Consider the following 22,479-nt stretch of genomic DNA (forward strand, 5'->3'; position numbering starts at 1 on the left):
AAAAAAAAAAAAAAAAAAAAAAAAAAAAAAAAAAAAAAAAAAAGTCACCCCATTGCAAAATTTCAAATCAGCTCTAACAAAAATATAAATAAAAAAATCAAACCAAACAAAAATACAATCATTAAAAACCTAACAATTCAAATATAACAAGAATACATCTTAAATATATATCAATCATTCTTTCATACTAAAGCAAAAAAATGAAATCAGAGTTTAGAGAATAATATTTACTCTAATTGATGGGATTTCAATTGTTTTATCACGTTACACGTTTATGTTAAATGACTATTTTATTTTAATTTTTTTTTCCTTATGATTTATATTAACTTGGACCAAACTGGACTGAATGGACCGAATGGACTGAAGTGGACCGAAGTGGACTGGATGTACCAAGGTGGACCTAATAGACCAAAATGGACCGAATGGACTAAATTGGACTGAATGGAGAAAAGTGTACCTATGGGACCGAAATGGACCAAAAAGAGTGAATGACCAAACTGGACTGAATGGACCGAATGGACTGAAGTGGACCGAAGTGGACTGGCTACACCAAGGTGGACCTAATAGACCAAAATGGACCGAATGGACTAAATTGGACTGAATGGAGTAAAGTGTACCTATGGGACCGAAATGGACCAAAAAGAGTGAATGACCAAATTGGACTGAATGGACCGAATGGACTGAAGTGGACTGGATGTATCAAGGTGGACCTAATAGACCAATGTTTAAGTAGTTATTTAATACTTTTTTGCAAGGGGCAGCTCTTATTTTTTGGAGCAACATTTGATATTTTTAGTAGATGGCAAAACCAAAATGAAGCAATTACATCACCAAATCAATGGTTATAATTTCATACTCAAGCAAACAAAAAAAAATTAAAGACAAAATATTAAAACCAAACAACAAACAACCAACAACTAACTAGAGAGTGAGATCCTTACCTGAAATGAGGATGTGCTGGGATTGTATGAGAGTGAGAGGGAGAGTGAGAGAGGGAAGACTCAGTCAAGCTGCTATGAAAGTGAAAGTACCAGTGAAAGTGTATCAGTGAAAGTGAAAGTGAGAGTGAACATGTATAAGAGAGGAGTGAATATGTGAAGGACTTAAGAGACTGAACACGTGAAGAATCTGAGACACTGCAGAAGGAAGGATTGATTGACTCACAGCAGAATCTAGGGACCCAGACCACGTGTCAGATTTAGATCAGTCTTCAAAAATCGAGTTTTTGAGACTTGGTTTCACTTTTAGCAAACCGAGTCTCTACGGGTCGAGATCTATGTGGCGCCTTCGTGGCATATTAACGCATTGAAATCGAGCTTCTAAGGCTCGGTATAAAAACCGAGTTTATAAGACTCGATTTCCACGTATGAAACTTTCCACGTCAGGTGCCACAAAACATAAAAACCGAGCCTCAAAGGCTCAATTTTTAAACCCAAAATCGCCTCTTTTAGGCTCGAGATGCTACTATGTTATATTCTTTCTGGACCGGGCTAACTAACTATAAAGTTTGATTCTTATGCCTAGTTACCCAGATTCCCCAAACAAGTTTTATGTATGTTTGGTACTGCCTCTTCAATAAAACCTCTACATGCTAATTAAAATTTTTCATAGCTCTCGTGCAATTCGAAAATAATATGAAAATTCAGATTCTAAAAGCAATAAAAGATGAAATATATAGTAACAATTTCTAAAATGACAAGAGAACCATCACATTTAGATTGAGATACAATACGACTCAAAGCATTGTTCCCAATATTTTTATTTAAAAAATAAATAAAAGCAGCAGTAGCATAAATCTCATCAAAACGCTAAAAACTTATTTTACTAACCTTTCTCAACTGAAGCGCTGATGTCATCGCCACTAATATTGTTTTTGCTGTCCTCATCTTGGTTGATTGTTTGACCTCTTGATCTCTCCAAATACTTAGAACGGAGTTTGTGAGTCTCATAGCCATTAACACCTTTGTGAACCTTGTGATGGAGTAAGATGGATGGTACATGCTGAATGATCCAATAATGTGACCCTTGCTCTAGATCCAAACTTTTTTCGAATTCTATGGGCATATCTACAATATTCAGTTCTTTAAGGTTTCCGAGGTGTTGGAAACCAGACGATACCTCCTTCAATTGTGGACAACCCCCAATATGCAATTTTTCAAGAAGGGGGAACGCTTCTTTTTCTATATTCACTGAATTCAATTCAGACAAATCTATGAGCCGTAGCTCCTTGAGTTTTGGAAATCCTCCTTTCCCAATGTGCAATTGCTTTCCATTGTATGCTTTTATCTCCAGTATGAGCTCCGCTAGATTAGGTAGATTTTGAAATGCTTTGAGTGGATCATCGCTCAACCTTGTCCAATAAATCTGTAATGAGACTAGGTGTTGAAGTTCTGAAATCCAGTCAGGCAACTTGGCTAAACGCCCTTCTATGCGGAGGGATTGAAGACATTTAGGAGGAGATGAAATGGGCTGTAAATCGATGACCTCATCTTCGTTGATCGAACTTACAAATAGATCTTTTAAGCAGTTCATGTTCTCAATAGAGACACACAAAGCCCTCCCAGTTTCCCTAGTTAGGTTTACCAAGGCAAGATATTCCAATTGACTCAACCTCCCCAACTCTTCAATCAATTTGACCCCTCCATAATTTGCGTCCACGTATTCTAGCACTGTCAGTGCCTTTAAGCATCCAATCCTCCAATTTAATTTACCTCCACTTATAGTATCAAGACTCATTTCCATCTTTTCATCAAAATAGCCGACTTTAAGACAACGTAGCTTATGAAGCATGTTGATAGTAATTGGTATCTCCTGTATTGCGGTTCGCCATATTGACAAAGTCTCTAGATTCTGCAACTTTCCGATGGAGTTTGGGAGTGTCTTCACTTTTGTATTATCCAAGTCTAAATACCTTAAGTGAAATAAATCCCCCACCTCTTCGGGAAGATGATCTAGTGGAGTATTTTCAAAATCCAATACTTTCACAAGCTTGAAATTTTGAAGAAATTTACTCATGAAGGATATTGGAAATTCATTAATATTGAAGAATAAAAGAGAATGAATGTAAGCATCCTCAAATCCCTTTAATACACTATATGAAGCTCCATTTACTGACATACGTCGAGTTAGTCCTTCAAAATTTGACTCTTGTTTTGACAAAACATGACAAAAACTCAAATCTTTCATCTTTTGAAGGACGATCTCACGAAAAAGATCATGGAGTCGGCATTGTTTAACTTTTCCATCAAAATCGACCTCTGCTACTTGAACTAAGCTTCTATGGATTAATTCAGTCAAGTATTCTCATGCAACATCCTCTAATGTTTTACCCTCCTTTGCTTTCACAAAACCTTCTGCTATCCATTGTCGAATCAATCTTCTGCATCTTATAGAGTCGTCCTCTGGATACATACCAAGATATAAGAAGCAAGATTTGAGGTTGTAAGGCAAGTCTTCAAAACTTAGGGATAGAATTTTACTAACACCTGCAAGATGAGGATTTATTCCTAACTCAAAGCCAAGGCTATCATGCAATTTTTGCCATTCATAGAGAGTTTTGTCCTTGGTTGACAAAAGACCGCCTATAGCAACAATGGCAAGCGGTAATCCTTCACACTTCCCAAGAATGTCATGAGATAATTTCTCCAACATTGGGGGACAGTGTCCTCCAAGTTCAAATTGGAACGCCCTTTTGCAAAAGAGCTCCCATGCCTTATTAGGTGGTAGTGGTTGCAAGTTGTGAACTTTAACACGTGAAGATTTTTTGTAAAAATTAGCAACATCCAACTTCCGTGTTGTGATCAATATCCTTGGACCTTCTGTATTATCAGGTAAAGCATGTTCTATCTCCCCCCAAAAATCAATTTCCCAAACATCATCAAATACAACTACATACCTTTTTTCTTGTAAATATTCTCTTGCTTTGCTAATTAGTGACATCATGTCTGCTGAGTCAATTCCCTCAGGAGGAAACTCCTTTCTTGCCTCGCAAAATTGCTTTACCATGCTCCTTACTAAATCCATCATGTTGTATGACTGAGACACTGAGATCCAAGCATGACAATCAAAGTGTTCTCTCATCATATGGTGATCACAGACTTTCTTGGCAAGAGTGGTCTTGCCCAGTCCCCCCATTCCCACCACCGAAACTACAGTACGGTAAGAGTCTCCTTTTATGAGCCAACCAAGTAATTCATCTTTAGGAGATTCAATGCCCACAACGTCAACATCTTCAAGAAAAAAAGAAGCCATTCGAGGGTCTTGCCACCTAACATTCCGAGCACCACTGCTTGATCCTTGACCAGTGGATTGGAAGCCATATCTTTCACTTCTTGCCTTGATTTTCTGCACTGATGCTTTGATGTCCTGAATCTCACTTGCTATCTTATGGCGGGGTTTTAATGTTTTGAGTGAGTGAGTTGTTTTATGGACAAAACCAGTAAAACCACGCCGATGAGGACCATGTGGTGCCACCTGAAGCAAGTATTGATCGATAGCAACGTCTATGCGGAAAGCGACTTCTGTTAGTTGTTTCACCCATGTTTTGACACCCTCGCTCATGTCTTCTTCTGCTGCCGCCCTTGCATCTGCATCCTTGAGGAAGGACTGAATGCTATCCAGTTCATCTTTGATGTCAGCAACTTCTCCATGAATGCCTCGTAACAGTTTGGCTTCTTGGGTCAGCAAGGGAACCAGCCTGTCGATAAGAGAGGATACCACCCTCTCTGCCATCTGCCTTTCTTCTTACTCCAATGAAACGTATGCCATCTGAAGTTGGCTCTTCTCTGTTATTACATATTGCCTGAGATTGGGCTCTATAGATCAGATCCACTTAACTTTTTTTTCTTTCACTCTTTTTCCTTAATTTCTTTCTCTCAGAAAACTTGACTCAGATGAGATTAGTAACACTCTGTACGAAGCATAAATACAGAGTTCAAAAAAAAAAAAGACAAGAAAAGTAAAACCAAGCAAAATGAACGATTTCCACAGAAAGATGATGAATCATGAACCTGCATTATTGAGGAAAAAGTGACTACAGAAGTCTTTAGTCGGTGAGGTTGACTACACAAGTGGGTACCAAATATGGATTAATTCTCATATATATATATATATATATAGTCCGGTTTAAAGTGTATATTAATTACCTTTCTTGAAAAAAAATTATCAAAAAAAAAATATCAAAACAGTAAATTATATTTTCATTTTTTTATAAAAAATTTCCTAAAATTATTTATTTACGCCTGCCTTAAAAGCAAACCCACATATCAAATATCTTACGCGCCTACACCTGTGACCTGTGGGCTGTGATAGTAGTCCTTTCTTTTGTTTTTTCCTTTTCCTTTCGCAAACTTTTTTTTTCTTTTTTCTTTTTTAGTCACACAATGTCAAAACAGTAAAAGCCACACAACAGAAAACGAAGAGACGCAGAAAAAAAAAAGGAGAGGGATTTCGGAAGACATCAGATAGTGAAATCAACTCAGATTAGAGAAGAGAAAAAGCATACCTTAGCCGATTAAACTCGTGGGTGAGTGTGAGCGTTAACAGTAGATCGGATCGGAAGGGAGGTGGAGAAGCACCAAGCCACAAACGGAGTGAGAGATGAGAGAGGGAGACAGAGAGTGAAAACGGTATGGGTAAAATTTTGAATTTGTGATCTGTGTATTCAGATTTGTATTTTTGTGTGTGATTGTCTGGATTCCTTCTCTATGATCAAGCTTCCACCAACCTTCTCTAAACTTTTTTGCTTTTTAGAAACCTTCTTTCTAACACTTGAGTCAGATAAGTTCTGCACAACGTGTGAGACTTTTGGACTGAAAAATGCTAAGACAATAATAAAGAGTACACGATAATTTCAGTCCATAAGTTAGCTGCGTGCGTTTGGGTAACGCGTTTTGTTAGGAACTGTTCACGCGTTTTAAGAGGGGACCCACGGAATTGTTGCAAGCAAATGGCAAAAAAACGCAGATTCACAGCAGTATTTTATCATTTAAAAACTATTTTATTATAATATTTTCAATAATAAATTTTTAATTTTCAACCTAATAAGTAATATTCAAACTATTTTGGAATTCACTTATTTTGTTGAAATTAAAAATTTTTTGTTGAAAGTACTATAGATAAAACTAAAAATTAGCTAAAATAGTATAATGAGACTCATAAATAATATCAAAAAAAAATAAAATAAAATTCATAAGTAATAGAAAAAATAAATTAAATAATAAAATAAATTAACAAAAATAATTTTTACCAAATGGTCACTTAAAGTAGCCATCTTAGGCCCCAAAATGCCTTAAGCCAGCCTTGTTAAATATAATGAATGGATCTTTCACTTGTTGATCAAATGGTTAGTTAAAACCTAGGGTTATTGTCAATATTTAAAAAAAAAAAAAAAATCTAACAAATCTAGGCAATTAATAATTTTAAAAAAATATTTATATATTTTTAAACAAATTATTTGTAAGTAAAATATATTAGTTCCATTCATTTTGATAATTTAAGACATATATATATATATATATATATTGTGGGGCCAGAAAGTCAGGCAACCTCGGCCCACCTCAAACCAGGCCCAGAGGCCCATGCCGAGGATGCATGTGGGATCCGAGGATAAAAGTACGATGTCCAGCCCCCAAGGGACAGGTCCGAGGACGACCCCATCCTCGGACATTCGAGACCTCAGAAATACACGAGCACCCCACATTAAATGCCATTCACATTAAATGCCATCAACTAACGTCTTGGTCGTATTAATGAGGAGGGGATTACAGAATAATATTGCCTTGGTTGCCGCAACCTACAGGAAGAACGAGAAGGTGGCTGATGGGACAGGTACTCAAGTGGTGGCCTGGTTGCTCAACAAATGTAGGGTCGTGATCAAATGGGGAAAGGGGTATATAATGTAAGGGATCCCTCTTAAGGAGGGAAGTGGTTTTTTGGAAAAAGAGAAAGGGGAGGGAAGTCATAAGAACAGCAAGCTCGCCGGAGAAAGGTCGAGGAGCATCATTGTCCACGTTCACCTGAGAACTACCACGCGTAGTCGTTGCATTCCTTACTAGGGCCTAGTTCTTGACCCCGCTCTCTACAAATTAATTGCAAGGCTAGCTGGGCTTGGGTTCATTCCCGTAATACACTAGGAGGCCTGAACCTGGTCTTTACAATTGGTGCCGTCTGTGGGGAGAACTCGTGCATCAGTAAGGACAACAGCCAGGCATGGTAGGGTCAGACCCTCATCAAGGGAGTTCCCATCGGCATGAACTAGCTAGATCCCAACGTCCGAATAACTATGATGACATTAGGCACAGCCAGAACAAGGAGAGCGGACGATTCTGAGAAGGAAGCGTGCATACCTCACAAACTAGCGAAAGCCACACGCATAGAAGCGGCCGCGTGCCCCAGAGGAGCGATAATGGCCCGGCCACGCGATCGTAAGAGGATAAGAGTCATGCATCCCAGAGATAGGATGGTAAGGTGGCTATGCAGCGAGAGATAGATGATCTGAAGAGAAAGTTGCGCCATGCATAGCGAAGGCGATCTGAGCCCAGCCCTGACTTACCCTCTGATGACGAAAATGATGACGACTACAGGCAAAGGTCGACAACACCCCCGAGCGAAACTTTCTCCCACGAGGATGAGTGCTACCAGAGGCGTAGGCGTGGTAGCCCAACCCCTAGGGGCTTAGGAAGTGACACCATGAGTAGGGCACTGGACTGGCTCTCCAAATCGCCCTTTACGCGTCACATAGAAGAGGTGGTGCTCCCTCGAAGGTTCCAGTAGCCAACCTTCACCGTTTACAATGGCAAAACGAACCCCGTTGAGCACGTGAGCCAGTTCAACTAGAGGATGGCCGTTCACTCTAAGAACGAGGCACTGATGTGCAAAGTCTTCCCATCCAGCGTGGGACCTGTGGCATTGAGGTGGTTCAACGGCTTGAGGACGAATTCCCTAGACTCGTACAGACAGCTGACCCAGGCCTTTGGTTCCCGTTTTGTCATGAACAGCAGACCTCCTCGGCCCATGAGCGCATTGTTGTCCCTGACCATGCGCGACGATGAGACCCTCAAGGCTTACTCGGACAAGTATTAGGAGATTTACAACGAGCTGGACGACAAGTACGACGATATCGCCATCAACACATTCAAGAAGGGGCTCCCGATGGGGCACGGCTTAAGGAAGTCCTTAATTGGTAAGCCTGCCACCAACGTGCGGCAGTTAATGGATCGGATCGACAAATACAAACGGGTGGAGGAAGACTTGCTATAAGGCAAGGGGAAGGAGAAGGCTATCCCTTAGGAGAGGAGGGATTCCAGGTCGGACCGGTATAACAACGCCCGTTCGATGAGAGATTTCATGGGACAATCTAGGGCGACAAACGCCCAGGCTGTTGGCGCTGTGTTCCGAGAACCGGTGTACAGGGCGCTAGAAAAGATCAAGAACGAACCGTACTTCAAGTGGTAGAATAAGATGTCGGGGGATTTTGAGAAGCGTAATCAGGACCGCTACTGCCAATATCACCAGGACCACGGGCACGCTACGGAGGATTGCAGGAATCTCTGGAACTATCTGGACAAGTTAGTCTGGGAGGGGAAGCTGAAGCACCTCCTGCACCATTCCAACAACCAGCAAGGTTAGACCTACCAAGAGCCACGGAGGGACACTGCCATGGAGAAAGTATATGCTGTTTCTGGATCTCCAACTCAGCATCCATCTGGTGTTTCTAAACCCAATAATAAATTGACACATGTATTAAAAAAACAGCTCAGCATACTCAGGTCACTTAAAATAAAGAGACAAAAATGCCCCTAAAAATTTCAAAACCCCGCCATTAACAACACGCATTTCCTTTTTGGCAAAATAAAATTCTCTCTATCTCTGCTCTCTCTCCTCCAAACCTCCACAGTCGTTGCCTAGCATCGCTGCCGGAGCTATGTTGTCGAACATCACTAGTTCCAACAAGACAGGACTTTTTCTGGTTGAAACCCCCAAAATCGTCTCTCATTCTCGTTACTTCCAATCCCCAACTCCGGAAGCTTTCTCGCTTCATCGAACACCTGATGTCACAAGAAGGTTTTCTTCTCTCTTTTTCTAGTTATTTGCTGTATTTTTCACATTTTTTTAATTTTTTTTCTTATCGAAAATAAAATGGTATCTTTTTATGATGTTGGATATGGCACCATAATCTCACCTTAGAAGGGTCTTATTTTTATAACCAAATCTTACTTGAAATGGTTCTGTTCTGTTATGGGATGAGAACACCTGATGTTGCAAGATCTGTATGATGATGGATTTGGTTTTGGTCTGTTGTGGGGTGAGATTTAGGTGTTTTTGTTTCGGGAAGAGATGATTCCGATGGCGTTGTTACTTGAATATAGTTCATATTGCCTTAGCTATAAGTAAGGAGGAATTTGGTCCATTTTACAATGCTTTGATTGTGTGTAATTTGTTGGCCAAGACCAACCTCCCTGGCTTTTTGGTTCATGCTCTAGTTAAGTCATGCATGTAACATGCTTGATAAATTGCCCCAATGATTGAGTTGAGTAAAAAACTTACTGTTATGCATTTTAAATTGCTGGCTACGGACATAAGTTGATTCTACGTTGGGCTATATCTTTTTTATTGTAGAGTATATCACAACTTACTTTCAATCTCCAATTATTTTCTTTGTAGCCTATAACCGAAATGAGTTTGTAATGTCATATCCCTCATGGAAAAGCAAAAGAAAAATGAAGTTGATTGAGAATATTTGCTGGCTGTTTTGCGAAGGAACACCACTCCTTTAGATGATAACATAGATGTGGCATATATATAATAATCATCACCACTTTAGCAATTTCTAATCAGGAAAGTAGTAATATAGTACATTTATTTTGCTCCTTTTATGGTTAAAGCTTAACCTTGGCAATGCCTAGTCAGCTTTGTCCAGTAATTTCCTTTTTTTCCTTCATCAAGGCACACGAGTATAGATAGCTAGCTAATCATAGGTGGAGACCACACAAGCAAATCCTGTTGTGAATGAGTTCATTAAATTCTAAGAAATAGAATATCTCTCACAACTAAAAGCAATGATTATTTAGTCGTGAGAAATACCACATTCAGATTCTAAATCAATTACTGTATATGACCAATTATGATGCATGTGAGTAGAGAATGAAATACCATGTAAAGTATGTGTTATGGTAAGAATGAGGAAAAATGTACTTACAAAGATGCCCAAAAATAAGCTTTTCTACCTTACACATCCTACTCCTACTGCAAACAGAGCTGGATGTGGACTAAAATTTTGGCTTTTCCATATCCAAGCTCAAGCCTAACATGTAGGTGCTACAGTTATGTTTAGTATTCATTATAATTTTGTTAATATGATGGCGATGTTTGATTAGTATATATCTTATAGATTATATTTTTATGTTTCTTTGAACCATGTTAGAGAACTGCTGTTATGTTTCCTTGGATAGTTTAAATTCTACCCCATTGAATAGTTAGAGAATTGAGGTGATGTAGTCTCTTATTATTTGAGTCCCATAAGATAAATAATATGTGCTATAGGAATGAGAATTTTTATTGCCTAGGCATTACTTGGGTTTTGAGTTTTGGTAAGTTATTGGTACTGTAGAAATATCTGTTTATCTTTTTTAAACTAGAGTGATGGTCTTGATGATCAGTTAGATAGTTAAATAGTAATTTGAGTTCAATTTTTTAAGTTCTATTGATTATAATGTGTTACCTGTTGGTTTGTTGGTTGTAGGGAAAGAAAGTTCCAAGCTTCACCAGGAAGAGAATTGGGAGGTCTGAATTAGGGAGGGCATTCTTTGTTGGTCTAAACAGAATAATATGCTAACTACAAGAAAGTCAAGAATGCATGCAAAAGATTAATAAAGATAAAGTTGATCAAGACAAGTTAGTTGTACACCACAAGGAGGAGAAAAAGTTGAGGATTGCATTGTTGTTATAGTGGATTGCATTTGTAATTACTGTGACTCCTATGATTTGGTGCAATGGGGCTAGAGTGGAGTACAAAAAGATTTTGCCAAAATTTAGCTAATTTGGATCAAATGTATCACCATTTTAATGTTATTGTTATGATTTGTAATGTACTTTGTCATCCATCTAATGGATTGTCTGTTTTGAAAGATTAAAATAAATAAATAAATAAACATGGCACTTTGTTCCAAAAATCTCACATTGTACTTTTTGGAGAAATTAATAATATTGATTTATACAAGTATTCCAATTGTTGAGACAATGGCAGCATTTTCATCATAACAGCGCGTTTCACTTGTTGCGTTTTCTTCCTTTTTTTTTTTTTTTTTTTTGGCTGGCTTTTTTGACTTTGGGGGACAAATTTTACTGTGCGTGTACTGTTCACGCACTGTTCACGCAATATTTAATATTAAAAGTGGGTTCCACAACACTATTTACACATTTAAAAATTATTTTGCTACAGTGTTTTCAGCAACAATCAGTTTTTATCAACTTTTAGCAACAATAAGTGCTATCTAAACGGACCCTTAAGGTTAATTTCCCACCTAAGTTTCTCTTATTCCTTTTAATAACCATAAGTCCATAACATTAAAGAAATAAAATATATGAATATAATAACCATAAGTACATCTACAAAATTCCCACCAATAAAACATTGTTGATTATCAAACAAAAAAAAAAAAACAAAATTTCCTTTAAAAAAAAGTACATCTACAAAAGACATAATATGAATTGAAACTAAATATAACTAGTGGAATTGAAAAAGTGAAATTTCAATATCAGGTTCATGGTCTAACATGTGGGGGGAGTTTCAATAGTAAAGACAAAACGCTACTAGGAAACGAGTGAAAATATTGAAATGTGAAAATCAAGTTTGAAAGGAGGACAAATGTGGACAACTCACGACAAATGGCTTGGGGCTTCAAATTTACCTTAGACAATTTGACATGAATTAATTTCATATTAAACTTTTGTATTTGTCATTCTCACATGTTGAAAACTTTTTTTGTTTTATGTCTGGAACCCAAAAATGAAATCTTAGTTCAGCCCATAGTATTGAACTCTGGACCTGGACCTACTAAAATTGGACCATCCTAAACTTGATCAAAGAGATAGAAGCAATATCTTATAATTGAGGGATATCAAAACCAGAAAGAACATAATTCAAAGAGGTTCATATCCTTTCACAGGATATATAAAGAGTTACAAAATGATCACAGCAGTAGGGAAAAAATTAACAAAGAAGTACTTAATTATGTCAAAGACAACCACTTATTTGGGGTAAAACAACTAGCAGTACCAAAGACACAATAACAAGCATTTGAAAAAATTAAATAAAATTCAAAAGCCACAAATCTTCTGGGTGATTGTCAGAACATAAATCCAACCGATAGCAACATTTATGTCTCCACTCTCTGCTCAAGTCGGTAGATAAAGTCCAACAATTCCAAAACTAAGGTGCACATGAGAATGATCCAATGTAGAGAGATTCAAACAAATTCCAATTGGCATCACTGCGAAGAAATTGTTTGTTACCTACACGAATGAAAATAACTTTAATTAGTAATGGAAGACGTTAATGTGACCAAAAGAAATGTATCTTTAAAAAAATTAAAAAAAAAAAAAAAACGAAAATATTAAAATTAAATGATTCAATAAAACAAGTTTTATGAATGTTTGGTACTGCCTCTTCAATCAAACCTCTACATGCTAATTAAAATTCTTCAAAGATCTCGTGCAATTCGAAAATAATATGAAAATTCGGATTCTAAAAGCAATAAAAGATGAAATGTAGTAACAATTTCTAAAATGACAAGAGAACCATCACATTAGATTGAGATACAATACGGCTCAAAGCATTGTTCCCAATATTTTTATTTAAAAAATAAATAAAAGCAGCAGTAGCATAAATCTCACCAAAACGTTAAAAACTTATTTACTTGGGGGTGTGCAGAAAATCTACCGACTTGCCAAACCCGACCTGACCCAACCCGACCTGCCAGGTTGGGTCGGTTTTTAGGCTTGGTGGTTGGTGTTAAAAAAAAAAATTATAGCGGGTCGGGTTGGGTTTGGGTCATAAAATTACAACCCGACAAACCCGACCTGACCCACCCATATTTAATGTAATTTAAAATATATTATATATATTTAAATATATATATTATATATTAATATTTAAAAAAAATTAGCTGTAGGCAGCACTTCTTTGGTTCCTTCTACTAATACTATTAATATATATATATATATATTATATAATAAATTTTTTTTTTAAATAACTAGCTCTTCCTATCCCATATAAAAACTAATTAGTTCATACAAACCTTAGTAAATTACTATTGTTGTTTGGTAACTAGTGTTATTTGCCTTTAAGGAATTACATTTATACTAATTTTTGGGTTTTTTTAATATATTAATATTTATATTTTTTCTACTCAATTTAATAATAAAAAAAAAAATTTGTTTAAACTCATGGGTTCAACCCGATCCAATCCGACCATGTGAGTTGGGTTGGGTTGGGTTGGACTTATGTGATAGGTTAGTTGGTTGGGTCAATTTTTTTTTGACCCACCATGATGGGTTGGATCAAAAGTTCCCTCAACCCGATCCATGTACATCCCTAATTTTACTAACCTTTCTCAACTGAAGTGCTGATGTCATCGCCACTAATATTGTTTTTGCTGTCATCATCTTGGTTGATTGTTTGACCTCTTGACCTCTCCAAATCCTTGGAACGGAGATTGCGGCTTCATGGCCATTCAATACCTTTGCGAACCTTGGATGAGAAAAGATGATGGTACATGCTGAATGATCCAATAATGTGACCCTTGTTCTGGATCCAAGCTTTTCTCGAATTCTGTGGGCATATCTCTTAATATTCAGTTTCTTTAAGGTTTCTAAGGTGTTTGGAAACCAGACGGTACCTCTTCAGTTGTGGAAATCCGCCAAATCCGCAAGTTTTCAAGAAGGGAACGCATTCTTTTTCTATATTCAATGAAATTCAATTCAGACAAACTATGAGCGTAGCTTCCTTGAGTTTTGGAATACCTCCTTTCCCAATTTGCAACTGCTCTCCACTGTATGCTTTCATTGCCAGTCTGAGCTCCGCGTATTTTGATGGTATCTCCTGTATTGTGGTTTGCCACATTAACAAAGTCTCTAGATACTGCAACTTTCCGATGGAGTTTGGGAGTGTCTTCACTTCTGTATTATTTAAGTTTAAATACCTTAAGTGAAATAAATTTCCCACCTCTTCGGGAAGATGATCTAGTGGAGTATTATTAAAATCCAATACTTTCACAAGCTTGAAATTTTGAAGAAATTTACTCATGAAGGATATTGGAAATTCATTAATATTGAAGAATAAAAGAGAATGGATATGAGATTTCTTAAATTGCTCCAACACACCAAGTGAAGCTCTATTAACTGACACACGTCAAGTTAGTCCTTCAAAACTAGACTCTTCTTTGGATAAAACATGACAGAAACTTAGATCTTCCATCTTTTGTAGGATGATCTCATGCAATAGATCATGGATTCGACAACGTTTAACTTCTCCACCATAGCCTATTTTTAACACTTGAACCAAGCTTCTATTAATCAGCCTGGTCAAGTATTCTTGAGCAATATCTTCCAATGCTTTATCATTTATTTTTTTGACAAAACCTTCAGCTATCCATTGTCGAATCAATCTTGTACATTGAATGCCAAAACTCTCTGGATACATGCCAAAATATAAGAGACAAGATTTGAGATGGTAAGGCAAGTCTTCAAAACTTAAAGATAGAACTTTGTTGACACTAGCAAGATGGGGATTTCTTCCTAACTCAAAGCCAAGATTTTCATGCAAGTTTCTCCATTCAAACAAGGTCTCGTTCTTGGTTGATAAAAGACCACCTATAGCAGTAATTGCAAGTGGTAATCCTTGGCATTTCTTAACAATTTCATGAGACAATTTCTCCAACTCTGTGGGGCATTGCCCTCCAAAGTGAAATCGGAATGCTCTTTTGCAAAAGAGCTCCCATGCCTTCTCCGGAGGCAGTGGTTGCAACTGATGAGCAAAGACGTGAGGATTTTTTGCAAAAATTAACAACTTCCCACTTACGTGTTGTGATCATTATTCTACATCCTTTGCTATTATCAAGTAAAGCATGCTTTATATCCTCCCAAAAATCTATTTTCCATATTGAAGAGGTAAAATTTGGGCTAGAGATGGGCCTGACGGTCATCAGCTGTGGATCGATAGAGGACGGACCCATTATCTGCCACACTTGTTGTAAATGGATCCGGTATGGAATATCAGCAGGTCCAAAGCCCATGAGGAGGGCAGAAAGGCCCTTGATATGGGATACTTGCTAAACACTTCATAGAGTCCGAAGACAAATAGAATTCTAGCACAAAAAGGATTCTATAGGATGTTTTCTATAAGGAAAAGACTTCCGCACCAAGGGTGAGACATCAACCCCCTACTACTACTATAAAAGCCCCAATACCCTTATACATCAAGATATGCATAATTTACCCTCTCTAGCACTCTAGAGTTGTGAGAATATTATTGACTTAACCTTCAGAGAGTATTTGGCCGGCACCACAATTAGGTTTTTCTTCTTTGTATTATGCAAGTTCACATTCGAGCGTGTAGGTATCGTGTAGCTCACTGGTGAATTTTTTGGCATCATCAGTTGGCGCTGTCTGTGGAAAACTTAGTTAAGATTCAAAAGCCATACTATCGTTTCCTGAACTTAAGGGTTGCATGGTACTAACTTGCTCGATGGCAGCCACTAACGACGTTCAAGGAGACGAACCACCCACGACTGCCCTCGAGAGACAAGTTCGAACTTTCGCTGCCACAGTGGAACGTCTCACCAAACAAAACCACGACTTAGAAGAACAGCTGCGCCAGAAGAATGCAGAACCGAATGACCAACAAGAAGATCAAGAAAGGACCAGCACTGCAAGAAAAAACCAGGAGAAACCTGAAGGCAGCCATGCCCCAAGCAGACCAGAGAGGTAGAACTTGAGCATGCCATCCTTCACGGATGCGACTCTACCACATATTGCCGCAGAGATGCAGGCGATGAGGGAACAAATGGAGGTTATGATGAACGTGCTCAAGGGACGAGTTTCTAGTGACTTTGACGATTTAGTTAACCGCACCAACTCGCCTTTCACTGCTGCCGTGAACTCCTTCCCCCTACCCCATAAATTCCGCATGCTGCATATAGAAAGCTATGACGGCGAGAAGGATCCTCTCGACCATCTAGAAACCTTCAAGACCCTAATGCACCTTTAGGGGATAGCAGATGAGATCATGTGCTAGGCCTTCCCCACAACACTCAAAGGCCTCGCAAGGGTATGGTTCAGCCAACTGATGCCAAACTCCATCGGCACCTTCAAGGAGCTGAGCACTCAGTTCACTACGCACTTCATTGGAGGGCACAGGTACAAGACGTCCATAGCTTGTCTGATGAGTATTAAACAACGAGAGGACAAGATGCTGAGGGCTTACATAACACACTTTAATAAGGAAGCGCTCTCAATAGACGAAGCCGACGACAAAATACTAGTAGCGGCTTTCACGAACGGGTTACGGAAGGGCAAGTTTCTATTCTCTCTATACAAGAACGACCCTAAGACCCTGTCAGAAGTACTTTATAGGGCAACTAAATACATTAACGCGGAAGACGTGTTGCAAGCCCGAGAGGAAAAACCCAGGAAAAAGAAGCGGCAGGACGAAACAAGATGGGACCAAGGGTCGAAGAGGCCAAGAACGGGAGAACGAAGGGATGAGCGGCGCTCTAAGCCATCAGGGGGAGGTTCATGAGCTTCACCCTGTTAACTACCCCAATAGAACAAGTCCTAATGCAAATCAAGGACGAAGGGGCTCTAACCTTCCCCGGGAAACTGAAAGGAGATCCTAGCAAAAGATTAAGGGACAAATATTTCCATTTCCACTGCGATCACAGTCACGACACAACTGATTGCTATGACTTAAAGCAATAGATAGAGGCCCTTATCAGACAAGGAAAATTGCAAAAGTTCATCAGAAAAGAGAGGATGGATCTGACACCTCAAGAGCAGCAGCCCCGAAGGGATAATGAGCGTCCTAGACCCCCAATCGGAGACATAAGGATGATTGTGGGGGGAACATCAACATCCGAATCATCGAAGAAGGCCCAAAAGACTTACCACCGAATGGTTCACAACGTCCAGCTGACGGGCTCAGCGCCAAAGATAGCGCAGAGAGATAGCCTTATTGTCAGATTCTCAGAGGAAGATACACGACGTCTTCACCATCCGTATGACGACGCATTGGTTGTCACCCTACGAGTGGGAGAGTAAAACATGCACAGAGTGTTGGTGGACAATGGTAGCTCAGGGGACATTCTCTATTACCCAGCATTCCAGCAAATGAAAGTTGATAGGGAACGACTGATACCAACAGACGCTCCATTGGTTGGCTTTGGGGGAACAAGAGTGTTTCCATTGGGCGCAGTCACGCTTTCGGTGACGGTAGGAGATTACCCACGGCAGATCACACAGGACGTGACGTTCATTGTGGTCGACTGCTCATCCGTGTACAATGCTATCATCAGACGACCTACCCTCAATGCATGGAAGGGAGCGACATCAACTTACCACCTGATGATCAAGTTCCCTACAAAGTACGGGATTGATGAGTTACAAGGGAACCAAGTGGCAGCCCGTGAGTGCTACATTGCCATGCTGGAGATGGAAAACCAGCAGCAAACCATGTGCATAGAGGAGACACGGACGGCAGCGGAGCCAGTGGAGGAACTAGAAGAGAGAACCCTTGATAAGTCGAAACTTGAACGGATTACCAGAATGGGGACGCTGGCCAGCCAGCCAATCCGTCAAGCCCTTATAACATTCCTCAGAATGAATCAGGATGTGTTCGCCTGGAGCCACGAGGACATGCCTGGAATCGAAAGCTCAGTCATAGTTCACAGGTTGAACGTAAACCCATCATTCTCGCCAGTCCAACAGAAAAAGCAAGTGTTCACCCAGGAGCGAGACGAAGCAATAGCAGAAGAGGTGAAGAAGTTGCTGGAAGCAAATTTCATTCAAGAAGTCTACTATCTCGACTGGTTGGCCTCTCCTTGTCTTGCCCCCCTTTTGATCTCTTAGTTTCTTTTTGAACATATTTAGATGATGAAAAAGTAGAATTCAGCCCAACTCTCCACGTTGTACTCTTTCTCTTATCTTGTTGTTTAGCCATAGTGTACTAAATGTGCCCAATGCAGGGTAGCGGTTCTGCTGCTCATGGTGAAATTTCATTCTTATCTTGGAATAGCAAGGTTCAACATATATTGGCATCCACCTCATATAATGGAACAACGGGTGAGGATAAAAACAGAATTTTTAAGTTATTGGTTTTCTATTTATTATTGTTTGTAATATATTCTATTTTTTTTTCCAGTGGTTTGGGACCTAAAGAAGCAAAAACTAGTAATAAGGTAATTTTTTTTTTTGCTACTAATATGAAGTCTTTCTTTTTTTTTTCTTTTTTTTTTTTCCAATTTATTTGGGTGCTGCAGCCTGATGTGAACTCTTGGTATGATCTTTGAATATCTCATGTGGCCTCTGTCAATTGCAGCTTTTCAGATTCAGTTAGAAGGCGGAGCTCTGTTTTGCAGTGGAATCCTGATGTTGCAACTCAGCTTGTTGTTGCATCAGATGAAGATAGTTCACCTTCTGTGAGGGTATTGACTTTGAGAAAGATGTTACTTTACTTGAGTGCAAAATATGATTTTTGAGGTTATGTAATTAGGAAAAAGGAAAAAAAAGGTCTTCTGTTCATTAATTTATAGCAATTTTATGCAAGCAGTTATGGGATATGTGGAATATAATGACACCGGTTAAAGAGTTCATGGGGCATACTAAAGGTAATGATAATGATACTTTGTAACATGATATTCCATTTTAAATGTATTATTGTTTTTATCAGTTTATGTTTGTATGATTGCTGTTTTGGGATACCATTAGCCATGCATGACTTTTTGAATTTTTTTTCCCTATCCCTCTCTTGTGCTTCCATATGTCTAGAATAAGTGAATTTGATTGCATGCCCAATTTGTAGTAGCTGCTTGAGGAGTATTATTTGTTGATTACTGTTGTTATTGTTCAAATAGAAAGTGCTCATCATTTATTTATTTGATTGAAAGGAAATTATTTTGCCTTTTCTCATCATTTTTCCCCTATAAACTTCTTATGCTTTTCAAATTGACTATGAGTCACCTTTCCTTTATGAGGTCAGCTGTTCAAGCATGCTCTTTAGTTGTAGATTCATCCAATATTTTGTTGCCCTGTCTCCCCATCATTTGTATAACATTGAATGAGTATTTTAGCTATTCTATATATGGTTTATTGGAAACCTATTTAGGAAATTGACTCCAATTTCATAGTGACTAAAGTTTATTCATGCCAAATTATGATCCTCATGATACTTACATGCAAATCCAGATGTACATAGTATTACAAATTGAATTATCTTTGAAGTTCAAATATTTTATAATTGCTGCCTGATTATGTATATAATGGGTGCAATATTACTAGATTATAGAAGCTTTTGTTTTGTTTTGTGATTTGTTAAATGCATACAGAGATTTGGATTTCTATATGTTTTTCTAGTCACCAATGACTGGTGCAGTAGTATTTAATTAATACCACATTAGTTGTTCTAGCTATGCAGTACGTATACTTCCAATTTCCAATATATAATTATCAAAATTTTACTTTTGTTCTGCATGATGTTGAATATTACCACTGCTTGTCAAGTTCAAGGCCTCGAATCCTAATAGTGAAATGCAACAACTTGGGCCAGATAGAAGGTAGCGGTGGTAATCTGAAGGATGCACTGGCTGGTATAGTGGACAAGCAAGTAGGAGAGCTGTTGAACAGAGAAGAGAACAGGGTTTTGCTTGATGGGTTGGACAAGGCGTCACAGAGGGTAGAGATGGCCAAGAAAGAGCTGGCAGAGATTGAAAAACAATAACTTGAGGCGAAGCAGATGAGGGATTACATTAACCAGCTTGAGAGCCAAGCTTCTAAGGTGTGTTACTTGCTAGTCTTACTATTCTTCATTGTTTTAATTATTGGAGCGCATGTTATTGTTTCATTATGTTGAAGTAATGACAAATGATGTGAGAAATGGACATTTTGGATGATTTCATTATGTGGGTAAGTTTGATTTAGACAATGTGTCATGTTATTATTTCATTAAATTGAAGTAATGACTACTGATGTGAGAATTGGACGTTTTGGATGATTTCATTATGTGGGCAATTTTGATTTTAGACAATTTGTTGTGTTTTATGCTGTAAATTGGACAGATTTGAAAACCAGTCTGGATGGTGCTAAGTGCAAATTCAACTTTGACATTGTTGTGGTAGTAAAACTAAAATCTACATGTAAAGAGCATTGGACCAGTGAATGAAATGGTTTGAGTTTGTTTGTATATATAAGGTCTAGAAGAGGTTTTCATTGCAATTTCATGCTTTTGAAGAATTAGGACTGCTCTTTTGACAATATCCAGCTTAAGACAGGGACATCTGCAGCTTTTGGATTTGTTAAAGGTATGTATATAGTTTTTGAGTAAAAGGAACTTGTATGATTTTTCAAAACTTGGTACTATAGAGTTTAGACACCAGGTAGTTCAGGTTCTGATTTAAAAAATGAATTCATAATGCAAGTCTTGCCATGCTGGGCAGTGGACCACCTTTGGAACTAAATACTGGAAGTTTTTTATCACATGCTTTTGATGGAGCTGTATATGTGACTAAGAATCTTTTCCTTTTTGTTTTTGCTTCTGTTGGTCTAGATTATTGTTTTAAGATGAAGCTACTTACTCCTTTTCCTATAAAAAAATCAATTTCAAGGTAATGTCCATATATGCTAGATACCATATTTTGAAGATGGTTATACAATTGCCATATCAAACTTAAAAGCTATAATATGTAATATATGCGAAATTCGTGTCTTATAAAATGTGGCACCCATTCATAATTCATTGTAGTTGTGCTTTTGATTGTTGATGAGTTTTGTTTTCTCCAATTCAACCAAATATCTTACAAGTTGGATCCTAAGTGATACAGTGGTCTATAATTACAGTTTATTGGTAGATCGAAACTTTTGTTAGATGCAGCCAACAGGTGTTCCTCCCTTTTCCGGTTTTCCTTCCCCTTTTGATTGAGGATCAAATCAATAACTGAAAAAGAAAATGTAGATAGTAAAGAATGCCCTGTGGAGTATGTGCTTAAGTGCTTTGATGCATCTTCATTTGATGGAAAAATTGGAATTTATAACATTGAGGTATATACCAATTATATATCTGTCTAAAAGGTTATGCTTTCTTTTGAGCCTTATAACAAGTTGTAAGTTGGCAACAATTAAAATGGAAAATAATTGAGTAAAGTGATGGATCTTTTTATGCATATTATATGCCATTTTATCAATAACTGCAATTTAGTACGAGTGCTAAAGAGATGAGTGGGACTAAGTTAACTTTCCAGCCCAACTTGAATCATCTCGATTGGATATCTGAACCAAAGTTATGCTGAAAATACTAACTGATATGCAGGCTGGAATCCTAATCCGAATTGGACTTGGATTTTGTACAAAATTCCTTTGATTCCTTGCTCTTCTCATTCCTTCAAAGCACAAATGAATAGATAAATATAAATAAAAAAAAATCAAATCAAATCAAAAGAAATAAAGGAAAACTAACAATTTTAATAAATAAGAGGATAATAAAAATCATGTAAAAATTACACTTATCATAAGGAAACCTAATTCTAAATGACTTGAGAAATCTCAATTATTGAATTACAAAAACAACATTGACTCTAAGATATAAAATAAAGCTACTAATGATACTAATTAACTACTAAGACCTAAAATAAAATGCAATTATCCAATAGATATTCAATTGACTCCAAAATTATATAAGACCAAATTTTAAATAAAATTTCTTTGCACTTCCCACACCATCCCTTAATCTAATCCTCAATTAACACCAACTCTACATTCGCACAAATTCAATCATTGTCCATTCTATTTTTGTTCATGTTGTCATTCATCAATATTGGAATCCATATGCCACAAAAATTGTAAATGCAATATTCCCGTGTTGCTCTACCCATCCCCCTTACACCCTTTTGTCCCACTCATCTCTTTAGCACTCGTACTAAATTGCAGTTATTGATAAAATGGCATATAATATGCATAAAAAGATCCATCACTTTACTCAATTATTTTCCATTTTAATTGTTGCCAACTTACAACTTGTTATAAGGCTCAAAAGAAAGCATAACCTTTTAGACAGATATATAATTGGTATATACCTCAATGTTATAAATTCCAATTTTTCCATCAAATGAAGATGCATCAAAGCACTTAAGCACATACTCCACAGGGCATTCTTTACTATCTACATTTTCTTTTTCAGTTATTGATTTGATCCTCAATCAAAAGGGGAAGGAAAAC

General features: G+C 37.8%; 3 protein-coding genes and 2 pseudogenes across 3 annotated transcripts; 2 read left to right on the top strand and 3 right to left on the bottom strand.

The window, feature by feature from the left end:
* Positions 1 to 1,630: 1,630 nt before the first annotated feature.
* On the bottom strand, positions 1,631 to 5,853 carry LOC111987185 (disease resistance protein RPM1). Its single transcript, XM_065775235.1, has 2 exons — positions 5,504 to 5,853; positions 1,631 to 4,909 (listed from the first exon to the last, which is right to left on the bottom strand). Exon 2 carries the CDS (start codon positions 4,729 to 4,731, stop codon positions 3,304 to 3,306), a length of 1,428 nt encoding a protein of 475 aa, XP_065631307.1. The 5' UTR covers positions 4,732 to 4,909; positions 5,504 to 5,853; the 3' UTR covers positions 1,631 to 3,303.
* Positions 1,825 to 3,117, bottom strand: LOC136068279 (disease resistance protein RPM1-like). Its single transcript, XM_065775212.1, has one exon. The coding sequence runs from the start codon at positions 3,115 to 3,117 to the stop codon at positions 1,825 to 1,827; it is 1,293 nt and encodes a 430-aa protein (XP_065631284.1).
* An 8,557-nt stretch (positions 5,854 to 14,410) lies between the features above and the next one.
* Positions 14,411 to 15,293, bottom strand: LOC136068280 (disease resistance protein RPM1-like; annotated as a pseudogene).
* A 2,925-nt stretch (positions 15,294 to 18,218) lies between these two features.
* Positions 18,219 to 18,881, top strand: LOC136061516 (protein transport protein SEC31 homolog B-like; the record flags this gene model as incomplete). The annotated part of the gene is given in 4 exon segments (XM_065775205.1): positions 18,219 to 18,336; positions 18,416 to 18,452; positions 18,593 to 18,698; positions 18,824 to 18,881. Coding segments are annotated over 4 exon segments (313 nt in total), but the record flags the coding sequence as incomplete, so codon positions are not given.
* An 800-nt stretch (positions 18,882 to 19,681) lies between these two features.
* Positions 19,682 to 21,004, top strand: LOC111984608 (uncharacterized; annotated as a pseudogene).
* Positions 21,005 to 22,479: the final 1,475 nt, after the last annotated feature.

Source organism: Quercus suber, unplaced genomic scaffold (assembly GCF_002906115.3).
Source record: "Quercus suber isolate HL8 unplaced genomic scaffold, Cork oak 2.0 scaffold_107, whole genome shotgun sequence".
Lineage (NCBI taxonomy): Eukaryota > Viridiplantae > Streptophyta > Magnoliopsida > Fagales > Fagaceae > Quercus > Quercus suber.

Excerpts from the sequence above, each read along its gene's own strand:
- LOC136068279 (XM_065775212.1), bottom strand. The coding sequence starts at position 3,117 with ATGTCAGTAAATGGAGCTTCATATAGTGTATTAAAGGGATTTGAGGAT.
- LOC111987185 (XM_065775235.1), bottom strand. The coding sequence starts at position 4,731 with ATGGCAGAGAGGGTGGTATCCTCTCTTATCGACAGGCTGGTTCCCTTG.